The following is a 24,155-nucleotide window of genomic DNA, read 5'->3' on the forward strand; positions in this document are numbered from 1 at the left end:
TTCCCAGGGACCCTGGGAGCTGCCCTTTTGGACCTCCTGGAAGACTGACAGGAGAAGGGAAGGAGCCAGGGCTGAGGGATAGAGACTGTGGCAAGAGGCCAGCAAGTGTGCCAAATGGAGAGGGAGTGGAGGAGGGGCACCGGCTCTCTGCCTTCAGGCACTGAGCCCTGAGAACATGCTGTTCACCTTTGCAATTTGATCCTGGTCTCACACCACACCAGTTTTCTCCTGCTCTTGGGAAAGAGAGCTGCCCTGTCAAAGAAATGAACATTAGCTTGTCAGATCCCAAAACATCTGAGCTGGGAGAACCCTTGGAGACTGGCCAGTTCAGCTCCATTTCACAGATGGAGGGAGCCAGAAAATAGAAAGTCCAGCTTGGTTGATGGACCTGCAAACTCTTGTACGGGGAAAGATGCATCCCCACTTCCTGCTACTGACTCAGCCCTAGGAAGCTGGGTAACGGGCATGACGCTGGGCGCTATGCTCTGACCCTTGCTGCTTCCCCTTTTCATCGACTCATTGAACACATTTTTTTTGAGCACCCACTGTAAGCTAAGCATTGTGCTAGATATGGAGATATAGCAAGTCAAAGCCCCTTGCTTCATGGCACTGACATTCCAAGGGTAAATTTTAAAAGGCAATAAACAGATAAATATGTAATACGAAGTCAGGGAGTGATAAGTGGTAGGAAGAGACCTGAAATGACATGAGGGTGTGAGCCTTGTAGATGGTGTGTGAGTGGGGAGGATCCACACAGAGGGAACAGCATGTGCAAAGGCCCTGAGGTGGTTGTGTGCTTGCTCTGTTGGAAGGGTGTTACAGAGGCCAGTGTGTCTGGAGCTGAGTGAGGGAGAGAAGGCAAGGAGAGGAAATCAGAGTGATAGCAGGAGGCCAGGTCATGAAAGAACCTGCGGTCAGAGAGGATTTTGGCTTTCCCTCTGAGTGAGACAGGAACCCTGGGAGGGTTTTGAGCAGAGGAGAAATGTGATTTGACTTAGGTTTAACAGGATCCCTCTGGCTGCTGAGTGGAGGATGCCCCTGGTTGCTCTATGTCCTTCCACGGGGATATATGGAAGGGATAGGAGCCTTCCCCCAGGCCCTACCCATGACCCCAGCCCACCGTCTGTCTCCCCACAGCTAGAAAGGTACATCCAGATGAACCTGAGGTTGGAGCTGGCGCAGGCCCAGCAGCACATGGTCCAGAACCAGACAGCCACCATGCTGGAGCTGGGCACCAGCCTCCTGAACCAGACCACCGCCCAGACCCGCAAGCTGACCGACGTGGAGGCTCAGGTACCGGAGGGTGAGGGGGCAGCACTGGGGGGCCTGTGGCAGGCCAGGCTGGCTCACAGCCCCAGTCATCTTGCCCTGACCCCTGTCCCTGGGTGAGGTCAGGGCCTCCTCTGACCCTATAGCCTCCTGGGCTCCTCCCTGATGACCCCGTTACAAAACGTTCTCCCACCAGGCCATGAGCCCAGGGTAGGGAGAGGGGGGAGGGTAGACACTGGGTTTGGCTCTTCTGCCTCTGTGACTCCAGTGTCCGGGTCCGTGCTGGGCGCTGGGATGAGGGGATGCCGCAGCACACACCCCCCAAAGGACTCACAGTGCTCCAGGGGAAGGTGGATAATAAACAATTCATTAGAACTCAGGGGGCCAGTGACTCTGAAAGAGGAGGCCACAGGGAGCAGCGGAGAGGGAAGGAGAGGACAGGAGTATAAATGAGAGGGTAAGTGAATGGCTGAAAAGACACTGACAAATGGGCACATGTTTGTTGACCCCTACTATGTACCAGGCACTGTTGGATGGGCCTGGTTCTAGTTTATAGCAGTAAACAAAACAGGCGTGGAGCCTTACCCCCAAGAAGCTTCCTTTCTAATGAGCACCAAGAAAACAAACAGGATAAATAACATACGTGTGTGAGACGGTGGTAGCACTAGGGAGAAACTAGCATGGACGAGATCAGTGGGGAGTGTGTGCCGGGAGTGGCGGGAGGGGTGAGTTGCAAGTTTAGACAGTACGGCCAGGAAGGCACCACTGGGAGGGTAGGATTGGAGCCAGGCTTACTGGGAGAACCTTCCCGACCGGGAGAATGGTATCTGCAAAGGCCCAGGGGTGGAACGGTGCTGGCAAGCTCCAGGAGCATCAGGGAGGCCGGTATGGCTGGAGTGACCCAGGGAGACTAGTGGGCTCAGATAGGTGATGGGGGCAGATGGCATCACAGGGCTTTGCAGGCCACTGCCGTGTGAGGTGGGAGCCGCAGGGAGAGCATAGGGGCTGCTTTTTAAGTCTACCTCAGACTACCAAGCAGCCAAGGGCTGCAGGAAGCAAGGGCAGGAGCAGAGAGCCCTGTGAGTAGCCTGGCCCGGGCACGGCGGGAGATGGAGGCCGGGGCCTGAGTGGGGGCGGGGAAGCGCAGGGAAGTGGTCAGGTACCCATTTGGAAGGCGGAGCTGATGGGACCTGCTGATGGATTAGATATGGGGGGGTGGGTCAAAGCTGACCCCTGCTGGGGTCCGAGCAGCAGGAGGAATGGAACTGCCATGCAGTGACGGGGAAGAGTAAATTTAAGAAGCAGATCAAAAGCTCAGTTAGGGTCTGTGAGCGAGTGAGAAAATACTGAGAAGGTGGAAATAGGTCAGCAAGTTTCTGGAATGGCAGGGCCCAAGGTCAGGTGTTGTGGCTGCTGGCAGGGCTTACATGGGCCCCCACCTCCCCCCACCCCCCACTCGCCGGGGCAGGTCCTGAACCAGACATCGAGAATGGAGATCCAGCTTCTGGAGACGTCACTGTCCACCAACAAGCTGGAGAGGCAGCTGCTGCTGCAGGGCCACGAGCTCCACCGGCTGCAGGGCCACAACAGGTGGGCACTGGCACCCTGGCACTGGACAGGGACAAGGGCTGGGAGCAGGGCTGAGGGCCAGGGCCAGCTGGGACCCAAGTGGGCTTGAGACCAAGGGTGAGCACCAGAGCCAGCCAGGGTTGGGCTCGGGCCGGGGCCGAGGTCGGAAGTTGGACTTGGGCTAGTGCCTGGGCTGGGGGGTGGGGCCAGAGCTAGGAGCCTGGATTAAGACTGGAGTGAGGGGACACTTGGGGGACTAGGGCTGGAGCTAAAGCTGGGTCGTGACCAGGGCTGGGGGAAAGACTGAAACCAGGGCTGGGGATCAGACTGAAGCCGAGAGTGAATGTGGACCCTGCGGCTGGCGGTCGGGCAGGCATGGGGCCTGGCTATCCCGTCCTGGGTGGGACAGGGGACAGGCATTTTCCTGGGGCTCAGGACACGCTGATTCTTTCTCTGTTCTTTCTATCTTTCCCTCTCTCTCTCCCTCTCTCTTTCTTCCCTTCTTTTCTTTCTTCCTTTATTTATTTCATAAATTTTTAACAGCTTTATTGAACTACCATTTACATACCATACAATTCCCCTGTACATTTTAATTTGATTTACTTATTTGCAAACAAATAAATCTGATCTCATCTACCGACTCTCCTTCCCAGAAGCAACCACAGTGACCAGTTTCTTTTCTGCATTAGCAGACAGTCTCTGCATTTATAAGCAAAGACACACAAGGGGAACACCCTTTAAATTACAAAGAAAGAAAGAGTCCTGGGGTACAGATAAGGCAGAGAGACATGGACCTCTGAAGCTGATTTCATCTTGGTTTCGAGCTGAGTAGAGAAAACACTGCCAAGGTCTGGCTGCTGGAGGAGGCACTGAAGCAGCCACAAGCCCTGTGTACAGGGCGAGATGTTACTGTTGCTCACATGCTGGGTCAAGATAAGGCATAAGGGGCTTCCCTGGTGGCGCAGTGGTTGAGGGTCCGCCTGCCGATGCAGGGGACACGGGTTCGTTCCCCCGTCCGGGAAGATCCCACATGTCGCAGAGTGGCTGGGTCCGTGAGCCATGGCCGCTGAGCTTGCGCGTCCGGAGCCTGTGCTCCGCAACAGGAGAGACCACAACAGTGAGAGGCCCGCGTACCACAAAAAAAAAAAAAAAAAGAAAAGGCATAAAGGTCCTCCAGCTCCCTGTGACCTGAGGACCGTTAATGATAGTTTGTGTAATTTCTTATTCTTACTCTCCACCCTGAGGGGGGAAGGACTGGGACACTATCAATCACTCTGAATTGAATTACCAAGTGCCTAGAGACCAGTGAAGATGGAGGATATGATCAATAAGCTCTTGGCCCATGGAGACAGCTAAAATTCTAGAATCCAGTGTGCCCAAACTCTCTCTTTTCCTGCGGCATAATTTGGGGTCCAGGGAAAGTTCCTCCTGCCCTGGCTGGACTCATTTTCTTAGTCTGGAGAATGGGTTGGCATAGCCTCACGTATAGGAAAACATCTCCCTCCTACCCCTATCCCTCAGCCACCCACCCACCCACAGCAGAGGCAAATAGGTATGCACAGTCCCTTTTTAAACCCAAGTGAAGCAGACTACTCCTCGGCACGTTGGTTTTTTGTCTCGTTTTTTCAGTTATCCTAGAGATGGTTCCGTAACTGCATGACACACTTGCCCGTTCTTTCCTCCAGCTGCATAATGTTTCACTGTGTGGCTGTCCCCGCATTTATTTCCCAGTCCCCAGTTAATGGGTATTGAGGTTGTTCCAGTCTTTTACGATTCCAACCAGTGATGCTATGAATAACATTCCCATATCTTATTGCACACACATGTGAGCAAATCTCTAGGATAAAATGCCAAAAGTGCAAGAGCTGAGTCAAAAGCTTCTTTCTTTTTTAAGACTCTTTTTTTTAAACTCATTACAAAAATGCCTCATGCTCATTAGACAGTCTTACTTATCAGACAATAGAGACCTGTGCAGAATGAAAGGGAAGGTCAGTCCCCTCCACCCACCCCTGCCTCTCCACCCCCATCTGCTCAAACCTGCTCTGCAGAAGTAACAGCACTTAGTGGATTTTCTTTCACATTCGCTAGAAACACAGGCGCTACTATGTCCTTCCACGTGTCCATCCACGCCTTTTCCTATAAGCTCCCCAGTATCCCTCTACATTTATATTAATACCTTTTTCTTTCTCTTTTAATTTCCCACATGTGGGGTTAGACTAGAGGTACTGATGCGCCAGGGCGCCCACTCCAAGTCCCCGGCATCTTTCCAATTCTGCGCAAATGCTCTCAGCCTCCTTCCCCTTCACCACTCCAGAACATTTCCAGGGACACCAGAACAGAACAGACTCAGCCAGTCCTGGCCGTTGGCATTTTGGCTGTTTTGTTTTTCCCTATTACAACCCATCCTCCAAAGGGCATTCATGCCCATGCTCCCTGGAGGTTATCTCTGGTAAGTGGACTGCTAGGTCAAAGGGCACGCATATTTGGGATTTGATAATGGCTACCAGGTTGCTGCTGTGTCCCTCCCACCCCACCCCTTTCCTCTACTGGACTCCAATCCATTTTACTCCAATGCCAGGTCTCTCTTTCCTCCCCTCCTCACTCTGTGCTATCTGTGGGCACGGACCTCCGGGCTGTGTAACCCTGGGCGGGACGCTACCGCTCTGAGCCTCAGTGCGGGTCTGAGTCTCACCCCCGGGCCCAGGGGAAAGCCCGCGAGTGTGACTGCAAGGTGGGGACGGCGGGTTCACGCCTGTGCGCCCCCGCCCCGCAGCGCGCTGGAGACGCGGGTGCAGGCCCTGGAGACGCAGCAGCAGGCGGAGCTGGCCAACCTCCGCGGCGAGAAGGAGCGGCTGCGGCGCTTGCTGGGCCGCCAAAGCGGCGCCCTCGCCGGCCTTGAGCGCAGCCTGCGCGCCGCCAGCAGCAACTCCAGCCTCCTGCAGCGCCAGCAGAGCCAGCTGCTGGAGTCGGTGCAGCGCCTGGTGCGCGTCGTGGCCCAGGGCCCGGGTGAGCAAAGGGGGCCCGCCAGGTGCGGGAGGAGGGGAGGAGAGGGGTGGGAGACCCCGCTTACCCTCCCGGTTCACGCCAGTCCTGGAAGCTACCTCGGGAAAGACCACCCCCCGCCCCCACCTATGAAACAGGAATAACACCAAACAGCAGTAATAATGGTGACGACAACAGTCCTAAGAGGACCCAATCCAGACTCTTGTCCCGACTCCACGTGTGACCTTGACCGGCGTTCGTTTCCCCATGCGTTTAATGGAGGTGATGATAATAAGAAGGATACCACCAGCCCAGACTGAGGAGTCCGGGGTCCAGGATCCACCCTCCATCCTCACTTGCTTGGGCTTGCCCCCCTCCCCAGGCCTCAGTTTCCCTATCTGCAGAATGGAGAGGTTGGACTCAATGCCTCCCAAGGACTTCTCTCACCCTAATGCCCCCTGCCCCTAAGCCCTAGAGGGCCAAACAGAAGTGGAGAGGCACCTGTGGCCCAGGCTTCTGAGAAAGGAGGACAATGGCCGGCCCCGCTCCCCAGCCCTCACTTCTAATGGGACCGACTTCAGTCACTCAGTTCCAGCTTCAATCACTCAGTCAACAAGCACTTACTGCGCCAGACCCGGTGCTGGTGCTGCGGATACAGCTGTGAACAGCAGAGTTCCACAACTGTCTCTTGCAAAAGATGCCCAACCCCCGTCTGTGGGTCTCTGAGGGAAGGAGGAGGAAATACATATTTGTTAAGTGCCTACTATGTGCTAGGTGCCCTGCTAGCAGTGTTCCTGAAGTTTCCAGAGGTTAAGAATCCGCCTGCCAATGCAGGGGACATGGGTTCGATCCCTGGTCCTCCGGGAAGATCCCACATGCCGTGGGGCAACTAAGCCCGTGCTGCAACCACTGAAGCCCACGTGCCTAGAGCCCGTGCTCCACAGTAAGAGAAGCCACCGCAATGAGAAGCCCACGCCCCACAAGGAAGAGTAGCCCCCGCTCGCCACAACTAGAGAAAGCCCGCGCGCAGCGACGAAGACCCAATGCAGCCAAAAAAACCCAAAAAGCAATAGTGATGGATTCCAGACACTATGGGTGGCAGCGATTTAGAGACAGAGGATGGCACCATGGCTCCATCTAAGTTGGGCAGGTCCCACCAGATAGGGGTGTGAGGCCTGAGGTGGCCACAGGCAAGAGAGGTGAACACCTTCCAAACCATGAGATTAGGAGTGACCCGAACCCATCACTGGCTTGTGCATAGAGCCGTAGCAATGAGGCTGCCTAAATTAATCCTGTAGCAAAGGCACGGGGCCTGGGCCCAACACTTCTCCCCACAGGCTCACCGCTAACTCTGTCTCCAGCTGTGGCCCAATGTCTGCTCACCAGTCTGGGTGAGAGGTTGTATAGGGGACTTTGCCTCAGGCCCCCTTTGACCAAACGCCTGTCCTGCCCTACTGTCACCAGGGAGAGGCACTACGGGTTGTTTCTCCCTACTGTCTAGATGGAGAAACTGGAGGAAGATTAGTCACCAGGTGTAGAACAGAAGATTGGATGGAGACGGGCACAGGAACCAGGCATCCATGAAGGCCAGCAGGAAGCCTGCACCCCCTCTCTGCACAGCTTTGTCCTAGGCAGGTGGAGGCTGGCAAGGGGTGGAGAACTCAGGGCATTCAGAAGGTTAGAAGGACGGGGACACAGGTAGAAAAGACCTAACCCATGCATGGCATCAGAAGCAGCATTCGTTAACGAAGTCTGTTTGTCCAACCTTGTATGGGCTCAGTGGTGGAGACCCAAGGGGAGGTGGGTAGTAGGAAAGGTACTGGCTCTCCAGTCAAATGGACCAGAGTTCAAGCTCTGGCTCCTTCACTTACTAGCACTGGCACTTTGCACAGGTCATTTAACATCTCAGAGCCTTGACTTTCCTCACCTATAAAATGGGAATAATAGCTCCTATCTCTCAGAGCTCTGGCACAGAGCATCAGATGAGTTCATACACTCGAAGGGGCTGAGCTTGGTGCCTAGGGCCAAAAGGGGGTGAAGCTGGTGCAAAGATTAAGCGGGGTCCAGGCTGAGGCCAGACTATGTTGCATGGCAATACTGGTCCATCCTTGCTCTTATGCTCCCTGAAAATACTTTTCCTGGCCCCAGGCTGCCCATGACAGTACCTGGCTAAGAAACACTACAATGCATGGTGGGTATTTCACTTTTATTGCTATGATTGTCGTTAAGGCTATTGTTGTTGACTAAGGAAAACAATAGTGGACAGACCCTGAGAAGAGTGGCTGGAAATCTGAGGCCAACTCCTAGCTCTGCCCTTTGCCTAGCTGGGAAAGTTGGGCCTGTCCCAGCTCGCCTCTAGGCCAGCAACCTACCAGGCTTGGCTAGACTCCAGTTCCCCAGGGACCAGGGGGCTGGCAGACGGGGCCGTGGAGACCCTGCCCAGGGAATGTTTGTGCACAGACTGGGATGGATTTGGGGCCTTTGTCCCTTCATTTGTGATCTGGGAATAACAGCCTCATTTCAACAGGGCCTCAGCTCCAGGACCCAGGATCCAGGTTCAAGAATGAGGCCAAAACAGGAAGTCCCACCCCTTGGTAGCTTCCTGGTTCCTCACTGGTCAGGATACCTATCCATCTGGAACTTTAGCCCTATCCTTGGATACCCACCTACCCACAGATTGGTTTCTGGTGGAATCATAGCCCAAACCTCTAATTGGATCCCAAAAAAGGAGCCAGAGAGGGTGTTTGAAACCTCTGTAGTTTACTTACCAACAGTCACTTTTTTCAGGTTAAGCCTGAAGGCCTCCAGGGCCCTGGTGGGATTTGGCCATTAAATTAATATTCTCCCTTAAGGCCAGAGGTCAGCTCCCAGGGAGGGCATAATGAGGGGGACTCACCTAAGAGCTGCAGGGATATCCAGCTGGTAGAGTGGGCTGTGGAGGGGACCCTGGGTCTCCTACCCGAGAGAGCTCCAAGGACAAATCCCCCCTAAGACCTGGAGAGAGGGAAAGCCCTGCCCAACCCCTCCCACCCGACCCAGCTGTGTGGCCTTGAGCCAGTTACCTCACTTTTGGGCCTCAGTTTCCTAGTCTGTGAAACGCGAAAGTACCTCAGTGGAGTTCAAGCCCCAATTACCTGTCCTGGAAGACTCTAGCAGCCTCATCTCTGCCCTTCCTGCTTTGAGTCTCATCCCCTCCAATCTCTGTTCTATCCTCTGGCCAGAGGGCTCTTCTTCTGCACAGTCTGGGCTCCTCAGCCTGGCATTCAAGGCTGAAATCTCAGCCTCATCTCTCCTTCCTTAATGTTGCTCTCTGGTCCATCAAACAGCCAGAGCTCCCTCTGGCCTTAGCTCTGGATTTGGGTGGGAGTCATCTCCTCTTCGTGGCCTTAGCCAAATTCCCCTCACCTCACCCTGATCCCTGCACACACAGGACTCTTCCCGCCTTGGAGCCCGTGCATATGCTGTTCCCTCTGCCTGAGACACTCGCCCCTTCTCCACCTGGGAGGCCTCTGCTCCTCCTCCAGGTCCCAGCTCACTGTCAGCTCCTCTACGAAACCTTCCAGGGTCCACTACCTCTCCCTATCCCCAACGCCTCCCAGCCCAGAACCTGGCACAGAGCAGATGGGAGTGCCCACCTGACCCCTTCCCTCTCTCCTGAGCTCACTTCCAATTGTTTTTACCTTGTCCCATTGCAGCCTCCATGAGGGCAGCTGAGCAGGTGTTCCAGGACTGTGCAGAGATCCAGCGCTCCGGAGCCAATGCCAGTGGCATCTACACCATCCATGTGGCCAATGTGACAGAGCCCAGAAAGGTTAGGGGGTTCCCGGAGGGCTGAGGCTGTCAGAGGGTGCTGAGCCAGAAGACTCGCAGACAACCCTCCACCCCACCCCGCCCTGCCCCCACCAACGTCACCTCCAGGTCTTGTCCAACAGCTGAGATTCCAGAGAAGGTGGGGGTGACCCTACCCTCTGGAGCCCCCACGCATTCAGGGATCAGATCATGCGGTTAAAGCAGAAGTTCCCAAAGCTGGCAATGCATCCTTCTCCAGCATGTTTTCCTGGGATGCTTTTAAGTTGGAATAGCAATAAATGGTTCTGTGTTGGCTCAGATAAGGCTGGCTGGTACAGCAAACAAACCTGCAAGAACTTCAGTTCCAGGGGCTTAACACAAAGAAGTTTATTTCTAGTCTACCTACAGTCCAGCTGAAGGTAGGTGTGGGAGCTTGCTTTATGTGGGAAATTAGAGACTGGGGCCGATGGAAGCTCCACCGTCTTCAGTGAGTGGCTCCCAAGCTTACCCAGAACTTTGAGGCCCCGTTATCAGATATGTGGGGGGAGGGCAGTCAAGGGAAAATGTGGATGTCAGGAGGGAGGGTTTGGGGGCCAGGCCCAGAAGTGGAAGAGTTTGGAGAACAACTAGCCAGTCTTCCCACTTCATATTCCCTTTTCAGTTTTCTTTCAACCCAGCTGAATATATCAAGGAGGATGGCTCAGATTATCTTCAACAGTTCTCACACACCTGCTAAGTCCCCCTTTTAACAAAGAGAGATCAGGCCCTCAATCTTTAGCTAGAATTTTCTAACACTATTTTGTTTTCATTATATATATTTTTACAATTATCTGAATAAAAGCAAGTGTTACTAATTTTCCCTCTATGGTACTAATAAGATTTCCTTTTAAGATGCATTTAGTCTGAGTATTTATTTAAGTAAAAAAAAAAAGACACCATTTTTTTTAACATCTTTATTGGAGTATAATTGCTTTACAATGGTGTGTTAGTTTCTGCTGTATAACACAGTGAATCAGCTATACATATACATACATCCCCATATCTCCTCCCTCTTGCATCTCCCTCCCACCCTCCCTATCTCACCCCTCTAGGTGGTCACAAAGCACCAAGCTGATCTCCTTGTGCCATGCGGCTGCTTCCCACTAGCTATCTATTTTACATTTGGTAGTGTATATATGTCCATGCCACTCTGTCACTTCGTCCCAGCTTACCCTTCCCACTCCCCGTATCCTCAAGTCCATTCTCTATGAAAGATACCAGTTTTTTTTTTTTTGTTTTTGTTTTTGTTTTTTTTTTTTTGGCAGTACGCGGGCCTCTCACTGTTGTGGCCTCTCCCGTTGCGGAGCACAGGCTCCGGACGCGCAGGCTCAGTGGCCATGGCTCACGGGCCCAGCTGCTCCGTGGCATGTGGGATCTTCCCGGATCGGGGCAGGAACCCATGTCCCCTGCATCAGCAGGCAGACTCTCAACCCCTGCGCCACCAGAGAAGCCCGAAAGATACCAGTTTTAAAGTAAATATTTTATATGAAATTAGTTCAGCTATGGTGGAATTTGGGAAGGCGTGAATAACTAAAATTTGGGAACACTGATAGAGAGGGAAGAGCTGGCCTGGGAGGCAAGAGATCTGGGCTCAAACCTCAGCTTTACTTTTGACTCATTTGCCTTGAGCAAGTCCCTTCCCTTCTCTGGGCCTCAGTTTCCCTTCCTGCAACTTCTGCTACCCTCACAACAGATGCCACTGTCTTCTCTCCCTGAGCAGACCTTCACCATCTCAGAGCCTTTACTCCTGCTCCCTCCACTGGAAACACTATTCCCACTGATCTCTGTCTGGCAGGCATATCATCATCCAAAGCCTTGTTCCAATGCCACCTCCCCTGGGAAGCTTTCCAGGATTGCCCCATGACTCCTTCTTGGGAACTCTCTTTGTAGCTGGCCAAATGTTCCTATTCAATAGTCTGCTAGCCCTATCAGACCTAGCCCTATCAGTCCGCTAGCCTCCTCCAGACCAAGCCAGCCCTGGGGGTTAATTTATCTCTGATTTGTCTCTGATTCACCTAGTACAGGGGCAGGCACCAAGTGTTTCCTCATCAAACATTGAAATGTACTGAGCTGGCTGGAAAAAATAATATGTGAACAAAAGTTAAACTGAAAGATGTGATTGTGGTGGATGGTAAGCTGTTTGAAAGAAAGAATCATTCTGTCTTATCCATATGGGCATTCCCCATGCCTTGAATGGAACCTGGCACCTAATAAATGCTCAGAAAACATTTATCTGCTGAATGTAATAACATTTCCTTTTTTTTTTTTTTTGTATTTTGGCCATGCCGCCCGGCATGCAGGATGGTTTCCCAACCAGGGATCGAACCTGGGCTTCCACAATGAAAGCACAGAATCCTAACCATTAGGCCACCAGGGAACCCCTGTAATAACATTTCCTGAGTCTACACCATGTGCCAAGCACTTTACATCTCTTGGCATTTAATTCTTACAGCAACCCTGCAATAACAGCGAGTGAAAGGCTCTGTTCTTTTGGTGGATGACTCATCTCATTTAATTTTCACAACAATCCCAGTGTGCAGATGAGACACTGAGGCACAAAAAGGTTAAGGTATTAACATCCCCATTTTACAACTGAGGAAAAGAAGGCTCCGGGAGGACATCACTTGCCCACCGTTTCAGACAAATGAAGACAACGGGTGGGGGATTCGGACCTGGATCCTTGGGAGGCCCTGGACCACCAAGCTCACCTGTTGCTCTGTGAGGTTCTGTCAGCCAAATCACCCTCGGGCTGGCCCAGACCTGGCTTCTGGCTGCCTCCTGGGGCTTCCAACTTCCCACCTCCCCAATTTCCTCCAGGTATTCTGTGACATGGAGGCCAGTGGAGGTGGGTGGACCCTCATCCAGCGCCGTGAGAATGGCAGCATGAATTTCCAACGGAACTGGAAGGATTACAAACAGGTAACATTTCTGCCCTGGGGAGGAGCTTGTTAGCCCTGAAACCTGGGGCAGGAAGTGGGTTGTGGGCAGGGGTCTGGTTTGCCCCCAACCCTTCTCAGAAAATAACTCAGCCCACCTAAACCAACTGCCTTCAAAGAGATTTGGCCAGTGCAAGTATGCTATCGGGGACTCCATCACCCGAAATTGAACCCTCTTTTTGCAAGTCCTGACATATATCCTAAGAATGAAAGTTTAAGTTTTATTTTGTTTTAATTTTTGGAAAAGATAATACATATACCTTGCTAAAAATTTTTAAAGAATACAAAAAAGGGAAGAGAAAAAAGTGATCTCCGCTGCTCACCCCTGGCTGCATTGCTTAAATGAATGTCTTTGCCTTAGCACACATACATGACTACATCTGCAGGAGAGATTTTTTTAATTCAGAATTGCTGGCTTACTTACCCCTGGCTGCATCGCTTAAATGAATGTCTTTGTCTTAGCACACATACATGACTACATCTGCAGGAGAGATGTTTTAAATTCAGAATTGCTGGCTTAAAGACCCCATGCATTTTACAAGACGAGGAATAGTGCCTGATCGTCTTTCAATTTTTTAATTAAATTTTGGATAAAGGATTTTTGGCAAGCTGACTCAAAAGCTCTTAAAGTTTTTAAGAGCAAAAGAAATAGAAAAAGCTACACAGAAATACAATACTATTTTTTGTGTGTCTGCTTGCTGTTCATTTGATAAATACTTTTTAAAAAGCACCAAATTAATCTATGACTGTTCTTGAACCAATTGGGTTTTAAAGAATCACTCAAATGGCAAAGAGAAAGAGGGTGCTCAGAAGCAGAAATACGCAAAAGATTGCTGGATATTAACCATTAGGCTAATAAGGGGTACAGCATGACTGAAATGGGGAGTGGGGCTTAGGCGTGCCCTGTCCTCGGTGCTGAATTATTGTTCTGCCCAAGGGCATTGGTCACGTGTCACTCTGGGACACTGGTGACTCCCAATGCTCTTAGCTTTACATTCCTATGTCACTGAAATTTTGCAGTGGCTGCCATGTCACTGAACAATGTTGGCTCTACCACTTATGCAGCTGATTTAATTTTTTAATTGAGATGTAATGTTCATGTAGCTAAGTGCACAAATCTGAAGTGTAAGGCTCAGTGAATTTTCACATATGAATTCACCCATGTGACCACCATTCAAAGCTAGACACACAACACTTCCAGCACCCCAGAAACCCTCCTTGTGTCCCCTCCAAGTCAAGACTCCCCTAAAGGTAGTAGCTATTCTGACTCCTACCACCACAGACTTCTGTTTTTTTGCCTGTTCTTGAACTTCATAGATTTCAATTACGATTCGTGTGATTTCAATTATTTTTAACAGGCTTTTACATTCACAAAAGTCTTAGTCTTTTTGCTCTAGGAGTTGGGGAGCTCCTAGCAAAATGGTTTTGGGTAAGTGTCCCCAGAGCCCGGCCCAGCCCAGCTCCTTAACCAGAGGTGTAGCCTTCCTCCTCGACATGCAGCCTACCCCCATTCTCCTCTTCCCCAGGGCTTTGGCAACCCAGCCGGGGAGCACTGGTTAGGTAACGAGGTGGTGCACCAGCTCACCAGCAGGGCAGCGTACTCTCTGCGCGTGGAGCTGCAAGATTGGGAAGGCAACGAGGCCTACGCCCAGTATGAGCATTTCCAGCTGGGCAGCGAGGGGCAGCTGTACAGGTGGGCTTGGGGCCCAGGCTCATGGGTGGGCTGGGAGCCCTGGGCTAGTGGCTACAGAGTATGCACCAGCGGTCAGTCCCTGGGCGTCTCCAGTTCCTGCCATCTGTCCCCCGTTTGGGCGCACGTCATGGGATCTGGAGACGGCTGGTTAGCACTCAGCACATCCTGGCAACTGGGTGGGGTGGAGAGAATGTCGCTGACACTGCCATGCCAGGAACAGGAAGGGGCCTTCCAAGGTCAGTCACCCCGAGGCAATCATTTTACAGAGGCCCAGAAGTGGGGAGGTGACTTTCCCAGCCTGTCCTATGCTGTGGGGTGAGGTGGAAATTTCAGGCTGGGAATCAGGGGAACTGGGCTCATTCTGGCTCTGCTCCAGCTCAGTGTGTGAACTCAGGCAAGTCAAGTGGGCTTCTCTGTACCTCTGCTTCTTAACCACAGGATGGGCTTAAATATGAGCCCACTAGAAAATCATCAAGGTCTCTCACCCCTCCCTCAGCCTGGTTCTTGGCTCTGTTCAGGAAAAAGAATGAACATTTCTTGAGCACCTATTATGTTCCAGGCAAATGACTCCATTTAATCCTCCCCACAACCTTCTGAGGTAAGCATTGTTGTACCTGCTTTAGCGATGTGGGAACTGAGACACAGAGCTTAAGTCCCCTGCCCAAAGTTACAAAACAGGTAGGGCCTGGTTCTGAATTCAGTTTTGCTGCCAAAACTCATGGTGTTTCTCCTACATGATGTTACGTCTCTCAGAAACTCAAGGATCTTAAAGATAAGCTAGCTTGGAACCAGGACAGAATTGAATTCATAGACTCATGCTCTAGGGCCACAAAGGACCTCACATGTCATCTGGTTCTTCACATGATGCTAGAATCTCCTCCACAGCCACATTCATCATCCAGCCATGCTGGAATGCCTTCACTGATGGGAGGTCACTTCCTCCCAAAGAATCTCTGATGACTCTCTGTCCGCCTGCATTGTATGCCTAATTCCACCTCTGAGGGCTTCCCGGTGATGGGTCCCCAACCCCTCTAGTAAATGCCCCTGGTTCCTCCAGCTAGCTGGTTCTGACATCCCCTCTGTGGGACCCAACCCAGTCTGATAATGTTCCTCCTTCAAGTGCAATGTCTAGAGCTGAATGAAACATCCCCGGCTCTGGGCTAGGCGGGGCCCAGCTGGATGCCTCCGACTCCCTAAGCGGAACAGTGAGTAGCCACAACGTCCTGCTGACTCCTCTTTAAGCCGCTGACCACCAAAGCCAAGGCTTAAATCCTGACTTCATCCCTCTCTCCCTGAGCGACCCTGAGCAAGTCCCTTCACCTTCTCATCTGCAAAATGGGGGCCATAGGTGTGCCTACCTCATCTGAAGTGTTGTGAAGCTTGAATGAGATACCACACGTAGAGCATTAGTGCTGGCACTTAGTATATGTTCAGCAAATTATATTATAACATTATAATTACTGTCCCCAAGCCAGCCCTTCACACACTTGGCTGGACTGCTCTGGGCAAGCTCACTGCTGTTCCCATCTCCAGTGCCTGGGACATGGTAAGTGCATAACAGGAAGCTGGGGGAGCCTCCCTTTCCTACACAAGTAACAGTTAAACCTCAGCTCCATGACCCAATTCTTGGGCAGCAGCTTCTGTGGCCCTAAGTCCAGGATCTGCCATTTTTCTTGCGCAAGAAACATCGGGAAAAATATCTCATTGTGCTAAAGAACGTGGCCCTGGAGCCGGCTTGCCTGGGTGCGAACCCTGACTCTATCACTCGTTGGATTCATGGCCTTCGACAAGTTACTTACCTCTCTGTGCCTCAGTCTCCTCATCTGTAAAATATAGTATCTGTGTCATAATTGAGATAATCTGCAGGAAACGCACAGCATGTGGTAAGTGTTACATAAATTTTAGAGATATACAAACGATATATTCAAAGACAGAAATATAATATTTCTGCATCTATGTATATCTCAATTATTTATGTCCATTTATACAAGCATGTACATGTATGTTACATTTGGAACCCCTTGCTGTGCTCCCCTCTGTGAATCTGATGCGCTCCCTCTGGCTTTTTATCTGAGACATGGAGAGCTCCCTGCCCATGGTTCCAGACTGTTATGCTCAGGTTTCAAAGGGCCCACATCTATGTGACCCTTTGCAGAGCCCTAAATAATAATAATGATATATTGAACACTTGCTCTGTGCCAGGCATGGGCTGGTTCTGGTCATTTGTGGAAGAATCAGACCTGCGCTCTACCCCTCAAAGTTGTTCACAGTCCAACGTGTCGTGTGTGTCTGAGGGTGAGTGTGTCCACAAGCAAACCCACACCCCCAAGAAGACAGGAGCTGCCTAAGGGGAAAGCACAAGGGCATAGAGATGCTTGCGCTATCGGGGAGGGCTCCCTGGAGGAGGTGGTGCCTATGAAGAGTAGGCATTCTGCAGACAGAGAGAGGATAGAAAGGGCTCCTCAGGCAGCAGGGAGATTCTGAAAAGAAGGCAGAAAGAAGAGTTGACATGCAGCTGGCCACAGAAACCCCAAACCTGAGCAAGGCTCTTTCAAGGGCTCCGGGGATCGTAAGGAATAGGCCCTGCTCATTCAGGAAAAGCCTGGAAGATCCTGGAAAACACATAGGGACCTGGAAACTGCCAGAGGAGGGCTAAGAGGAGAGTGACAGAAACAGGTGCCGTCCCTGGGTCCCCACCGTACAGCGTCAGCTGCCTGGTGAGGTGGGGTGGATCCCCATAGGGAAGCCTAGAGGTGGCGAAACCTGGGCAGGCAGAAGCTGGAGCGTGGGCATCGGGGTGGGAGGGGCACCCTTATTTGTCAGACACAATAATGGGAACCCTCTGGAGCCCAGCTGGGGTGCATGCATAAGACTGCAGAGAAGCGGCCCACGGAGCGGGATGGGGGAGGCACAGACAAGACACAGGCACAGGCCTTCCAGAGGTGCCCACACACCCAGACCCGGCAACAAGCACCAGATACACACAGAGATATACAGGGACACACACAGACGCACATGCACATGTACCCCTGGGGTACACACTTGAACCTTCAGGGCACAGACTCACACAAGTGCCACAGCCACACAAACAAGCACAGACACACACCCAGGGACGTGTGCAAACGTGCCTCAGAGAAGCCCTCTCAGGTAAACACGCACACAATCTCAGGCACAAAGACATATTCCAGAGCGCACACTCAGACCCACCATAGAGATTGCCGCACAAACTTAAACGCACACATGAACACGCAGGCACAGAGACTTGTATCCGGATGCTCACGGCCTCAGATACAGACTCACGCACCTCGTGTGTCTCAATTGGGGGTGTCCAAGGACTCGTGTGTATGTTTGTGTTCCCCAGACCTGAGCCATGATTATGTCCAAAGTGCATCTGAGCAATGGGTCAACTGGGGCTTCCCGGCTCATGACTTGAGGGTCCCTTAGAGATCGCAGATCCCCCTTCTGGCTCCCAGAGAGGAGGGGAAGGGAGGCTGAGGACTTGGGGCCAGTGCTGCCGCAGTGACCCCATGAGATCATTCGGCTTTGTCCAGCACTGATTCCACACAGCCCCAGACTAAAGGTGACCCCAAACTTTAGCCTGAGTCCCGAGCCTGGCCTTGAACTGACATGACTGAGCCCTCAAATGGAGCCCTCAATGGCCACAAGGAGAAGCTGGGACCATATGAGCGGGTGGGCCGGCCAGCCTGTCCCCACCCCAGGGAGCCCCTGGCCAGGTGGGCCTCTTGGCGGGGGATTTGCAATGCCACTCATGCAAGCCCAGGGTGGCATATTTAGGGGCACAGTTAAGGCTTCACGGCTGGCCACCCTGAGCCAGCCCTGCCCTCACCACAGACAGAGAACACAGGTGGTAGATGCAGGGACTGAGGTGGCCTCATGCCCAGGCCCCACATTCCCTCTGGATCCCAATGGGGGCATCTCGCAGGCCCTGCCCTGGGGAGCCAGGGCTTCCCCGAGCTGCCCCGGCTGCATCTGGTGTCCACTTGCCTCCACCCGTAGGATCTTCTGTTGCTCCCAAACTGGCTCCCGCCTCAGCTGCCAGTGCAGCCCCTGCCCTGCTACAAGCCCCCAACACTCTCTCCTGCCAGGCTCAGTGGAAGCCTGTGCCAGCCATGCACACGGGCTGGGAACACGGGGACAGGATGGGACGAGTCCACAAGCACCGAACGTGCCAGGCACTTACTGTGTGCCAGTGCTGCCCTGCACCTGTCACACGCCGAGGTCACCCCATCACCATGACGGTTAATATACTATCGTTACCGTCTTAACAGATGAAGAAACTGAAGCTGAGAGGCGGAGCAATCTGCCCAAGGCCACACAGCTGACGAGCGGCACAGCTGGATTTGAATCCAGGCGTTTTACCCCCAGGACTTGTGGTCGTAATCACCACAAAGGCCTGGATGTGCCCGCCAGGGCCTCATAGCCTGACCGAGAAATAGAAACCCTCCCCAGCTGGCTGCAGGGGTGGAGGTCACAGGGCTGGGGGTGCCTCAGGGCCCTGATCCATGTGGGCTGCTGTGGTCAAGGAAGGCTTCCCGGAGGGCGTGGGTGGGCGTGAGGTGTGATAGGGCTGGGGTTGCCGGATGGTCAGCTGGGAAGTCAGGCCAGATGGGGCTGGGATCTGTCTCTCACCCTCATTCGCTCTGAGATCTCAGGCAGGCTCCTGGGGCTCTTGGGAGCTCTGTTTCCTCGTCTGTAAAACGGGAATACTAAGGTATTTTGAGGATTAAATGAGAATGAATTAACCCATGTAAAGTGCTTTAAACAATGCCTGGCACATAGTAGATGTTCAAAAAAATGTTAGCCGTGGTCCTCATTATTATTGTCACGATCATTCTCACAACTGGCCAAGACTCAGGTTCAGCCAGCTGAGGGAGGCCTGGCATGGGGTGGGCACTCTGTCCCTGCAGGCAGCAGACAGGGAGGGAACATGCCTCAGCACACCTGGAGGGGAACCCCTTCCGCAACCACCCCCAACCTGACTCTGGGCCCCTCTCCCATCACCACCTCCGGGTGGCCTCCAGGCTTTCCCTGAGTGGGTACAGCGGCTCGGCGGGGCGCCAGAGCAGCCTGGTCCTGCAGGGCACCAACTTCAGCACCCGCGACGCAGACAACGACAACTGCCTCTGCAAGTGCGCCCAGATGCTGTCCGGAGGTGGGTGCAGGGCGGGGTGAAGCCCCACCTCCCCACAGGCACGCCTGGCTGAATACGCCCATCCCCTCCCCACTCGGGTCCTTGTGCAGCCAGGTGCCGTCAAGAAGTGGGTGCAGGTCAGGGTCTCGCTCACCCACGGGCTGGCCTGGCCGTCCCTCATCCATACGTTCCCCCCGACAGGCTCCTTGAGGTCCCCTCCAAGGTCTCACCTCCTCCTAAAGCTGGCATCACCAGTTCTCCTCTGAGACCTCTGAGAAGCACTGAGAGCGGGGCCCAGGGTGCACCCTAGGAGGGTACAATGCCTAATCTGCCCCAACCCCAGGCCTGAGACTTCCTCCCCAACCCTCCTCCCGGGCCAAGCAGGATCTGGAGGCGGGAGACCTGGGTGGAGGGCAGAGGGGCAGCTGCCCACCAACTCTGGCTTAGGCAGTGTTTTCTGTGGGGAGAGACATCAGAGAGTGGGAGATGAGGAGTGAGAGACAGAATGGGAAGGACAGAGATCAGAGGAGACCTCCAGAGACACAGAGACAGGGACAGATGGAGACGAGAGAGACATCAGGATGGACAGACAGAGTGCTGGGCACAGAGCTACACGGGGACAGAGGGAAGTACAGAGGGAGAGATGGAGAGAGAAACGCAGACCACAGAAAGACAGATGGACAAAGTGTGTGAAAGACAGAGAGACCCAGAAAGGTAGGGTAAGGGAGAGCAAAGAGAGACAGAGAGATCAGAGAGAGACACAGAGAGACAGACATGAGTGCACTGCCTCTGGAGGCCCCATACTGAGCGGCGGGTCTGGGAGCCTCCCTCCCTCACCAGCCAATGCCCGTTCCCACCCAGCCCCGTCTCCAGCAAGCTGGCTTCCCAGAGGAGCCACCAGCCCTGATTCATCTTCGGGGTAGGGGGCTGCCCTCCCCCACTGGCTGGGCTCCCACATCCCCAGAGCCTCTAACTCCCCCTCCACCAGGATGGTGGTTTGATGCCTGCGGCCTCTCAAACCTCAATGGCATCTACTACCCGGCCCGCCACCACGTGCGCAAGCTCAACGGCATCCGCTGGCACTACTTCCAAGGCCCCAGCTACTCGCTGCGTTCTACTCGCATGATGGTGCGTCCCACAGACATCTAAGGAGCAGCCCGCCTGGAGGCTGGTCCCGCAGGAGGACCTGGATGTGGTATCCTCTGAACAAGCTGGACCCAAACACAGGACACAACGCCAGGACCTCGTCCTGGACACCCTGGGTCCCCTGAGCCAGCCCTCCTTACCCCAGGAGTCCAGAAGAGTCACCTCCCTCCCTTTTTCCCTCAAGTTGTGAAATGGTGGGTGTTTGGGGGTTCCTGCCTCTTCATTGTCCCTATTTCCTCTTCTCTCCTGCCTCCTGCAGGGCCCTCCGGCCAGCTTGAGGGTCGCAGTACCCTGGATGAGCTGAGAACAGATTTAACTGGGCTCCTCAAAGGAATACACGACTAGTGGTGGGATGTGAGGCAGGCGGAAAGGTATTTACAGGCGGGAAACTGCCCAGATGGAGGCCCAGAGTCTGTCCCTGGGTTGTTGGGAAGGCCATCTCTTGTTCCAAGCTTTCTCAGCCTTGAGATGTCCTTGAACTTTCTGTTTAGGACTGAAGGAGCTGCATCCACCCTATAACGGGAGTTATTTCCGCCCACATTGTCCACCACTCCTAGGCCCCAGCATCTAAAGCTCAGATGTGGTTTCTCAGGGGCTCCAGGAGATCTAAGAGGGATTCCTTTACCCCTTGAATGTCCTAGAATATATTCCAGAGAGAATAACTAGGACTCCCCTCTAAAAGTACCTGTGGTCAAGTGAGGGAGGGAAACACCAGGTTAAATCAACGTGAACCGGCATTCTTAGCTGCAGGCCTTGTCAGGGCCATTAGTGTGGTCATGTGCTTAGTGACTGCCCATGAAAGGGCTAGAGTAGGCAGCTTTCCCCAAATTTATTTATTTGAAAATGGGCCCTGATTATCCCAGAGCATCTCTCAGGGCTGTGGATACCCTTGGAAAAAGCTGGTCCTCATATGTCATGAGCTGAAACCCCAGGTCACTATCCCCAGCCCCAGCTGCTTTCACCATTTCTAGCTACGAGGGCCACAGTGACATTCTCAGCCTCTAAAAACAACTGGAAGGAACCTTTGGGTTAAAACAGATACACCGTCGCTGAAGAAGGGTCTAGAACTAAGTTTCCTGTCTGTGCTCCAAGGCTTCTCTGTCCGTAGGAAGCCAGATCTCTGTCCGGGGGCTGCCCTCAGCACTCCGTGTGACCCCAGCTCATACCAGCTCAAGTTCAGGGGCTCTTGGGGCCCACTCTGCCTCGAACAGGACACCAATAGCTGGGTCCAGATCCCTCTCGCCTCCAAGGCAGAGCCCCTAGCCTCCTCTTGCCTTGTCCAACAGTGATGCTGCAGCTAGGGCTCCATGGAGACTGGGCCTTTGCTGAGTCTGGGAGACCACGGGCTTCTCATGAACTTTTTTCAGAGAGGGGCCACAGCCACTCTGCCACCCAGTCCCATTACTGTGTCACCCTCCTCAGACCTGATGAGGCCACCAAAGTCCTGTCGTCCTCAGCCAACACCCGGACTCAGCCCACGGCCGACCTGCCCTACCGCCAGGTTGCACCTCTGTCTTCAGAAGGTTTTCTCCTGGATGGGGCTGCACGGTGGAAATGGGGCAGCTTCATCCCACTGGGCTCTGCCCCCGCCCCTGGGTCCCACCTCGGCCAATCCACTGATTAAACCCAGCACAGATTAATGCTGATCTCCTTCAGGGAATCCAAAGGATGTGGTTGCTAATGGTGACTTCAGGCAGGAGGGAAAAGTACTTAGGGGCAGGTGGCTGCCCAGGAGGCTGACACCGCCCTACCCAGCATTTGCTCGGCCAGCCTTTATTTAGTGTCTACGGTGTACAGTGTGGTGCTGTCGGCAGGACTTAGGAGTCAGACAGCCCTGCTGCAGCTCTTGAACTTGAAGCCAGTGGCTCAGCCTCTCAAGGCCTCAATCGTCTGGTCTGTGAAATGGAGATGGTGATATTCCCTCCTTGCTGTGATGGGGCAGGAGGAAATGAGACCTTGTATTGCAACTTCTTAACAGAGCCTGGCATGAAACAGGTGCCTAATAAATGTTAGTTCCCAAAGAGGTGCATGGGGTGGAGAAATCGGCCCCCTAGCGCATGCCACCCCTTCTTCTGACCCAGGGAAGGTAAGCATTTTATTTTTGTATCTACAGCATTTATTTTTGTGCTACAAGTGTGTAGGCAATGCTGTGTGCCCCGGGAACAGAGCTCCTCTGGGTGGGGTGAAGTCCCAAATCCCTGTCTGCCCTCCAGTTGTCTGAGAAGACCAAGAAGCCGATTTGGGTAACGCTCACACACCTGTTCTTTAAAATATTCGTCCTTCCTTCTTACTTTCCTTCCTTCTCTGTGCCAGGACTCTCAAGTGTAAGGGATAGAAACCTTATCCTGAGGAATGGATTGACTCACATACAGGGAGTCTAGGGATGGATTCAGATGTGGTTAGATCCAGGTGCTCAAGTGATGTCCCTCCCCACCTCTCAGGCTTGCCCTCCACCATGCTGACCTCATTCTCAGTCACGTTCTCTCCTGAAAGATGGCTCCAGCAGCCCCAGGGTTGTGGCCTGCCTGCTCAGCATCCTTCAGACAGAAAGCTCCCCTGTCCCAGGGATTCCAGCAAAGGCAGGATTCCTTCCAGCCAGGACTAGTTCTGTGTCCATCCCTGTGCTTATCACTGTGATTCTGGTTGACGAGACCTGGGTCACACTATCATGCCTGGAACCAGGGGGTGGAGTTAGTTCCCTCCAAGTAGTGTGGACTGGCCTTGGGGAAACTAAGGAGCCACTTTAGGAAGCAGGGATGCTGGGCAGGCAAGAACAGAGGTTCACTTTTTCTCTTTCCATCTCTCAGACTCCCATCTCTCTTATCTCCATCTCTGCCTCTTCTCCTAGCCTCCCTGCCCCCAAGGCCTGCCCCTCAGGCTCCAGCTAATCCCTGGTTTGCCCCAGACTATCAAGGACACTGCTGTGTTCTGCCCAGAGGTGTCAGACCCTGGTTCGCAGTACAGGCTCTGTCACTGGAGCAGAGCCCCTGCCCTCTCTAAGCCTCCAGTTCTCATCTGTGCTATAAGGATGGAGCACCCACAAACATCTAAAAGAGAGCAACGCTGACTCACCGTGGCTGCAGACATGAACAGCTAAAGGATTCTGGGTGCACAAGGCCCTAGGGGGCCTGGCTGGTGAGGTCTTGGCCTTGGGTGGGTCTCCTGGAGGCCACCGCTTGCAGGAACCGGCTTCTGAGATACCTACATCTGCAGGTTCCTATGTAGAATCCTTGTCCCCTCTCCCTGAATCAGACCAGCGTTCCCCCATTTTAGTAATGAAGAAATTAGAGCTCAGAGAGGGAAAGTTTCATCCGAGAGGCACAGCCAGTCACCACCTCCAGTGCACTTGCACCTATCAGCTGCCTCCCTCGTCCAGAGCTCTCTGGAGGCACCTTGGCACCGACGACAAAAATGCTGGAGTGGTGTCCCCTCCACCTATATCAAGGGCTGAAGGAACTTTCTGGAAAGTTTTCCAAGACTAATCTGTCTTTCCCACTGGCACCTGGTAGGTCCCGATGGAGCCAGGCAGGCAGAATGCATTCTTCCCACGATCTCTGCACGTTCGCAGCAAAGGCAGTTG

The 24,155-nt window shown here is 53.2% G+C and overlaps 1 protein-coding gene across 1 annotated transcript in view; it reads left to right on the forward strand.

The window, feature by feature from the left end:
* Positions 1 to 20,578, forward strand: part of ANGPT4 (angiopoietin 4) — a gene marked incomplete at both ends in the record, with an annotated part of 39,082 nt that extends 18,504 nt beyond the window's left edge. Inside the window, 8 exons of the mRNA XM_082670305.1 lie at positions 1,138 to 1,293; positions 2,738 to 2,859; positions 5,612 to 5,844; positions 9,516 to 9,631; positions 12,466 to 12,567; positions 14,111 to 14,277; positions 19,320 to 19,450; positions 20,418 to 20,578. Of these exons, the coding sequence (XP_082526431.1) occupies positions 1,138 to 1,293; positions 2,738 to 2,859; positions 5,612 to 5,844; positions 9,516 to 9,631; positions 12,466 to 12,567; positions 14,111 to 14,277; positions 19,320 to 19,450; positions 20,418 to 20,578 (1,188 nt within the window). The remainder of the gene's footprint in view (positions 1 to 1,137; positions 1,294 to 2,737; positions 2,860 to 5,611; positions 5,845 to 9,515; positions 9,632 to 12,465; positions 12,568 to 14,110; positions 14,278 to 19,319; positions 19,451 to 20,417) is intronic.
* Between the last annotated feature and the right edge of the window lie 3,577 nt (positions 20,579 to 24,155).

The sequence above is a fragment of the Grampus griseus genome (assembly GCF_964374135.1).
Source record: "Grampus griseus genome assembly, chromosome: 14".
In the NCBI taxonomy this organism is placed as follows: Eukaryota; Metazoa; Chordata; class Mammalia; order Artiodactyla; family Delphinidae; genus Grampus; species Grampus griseus.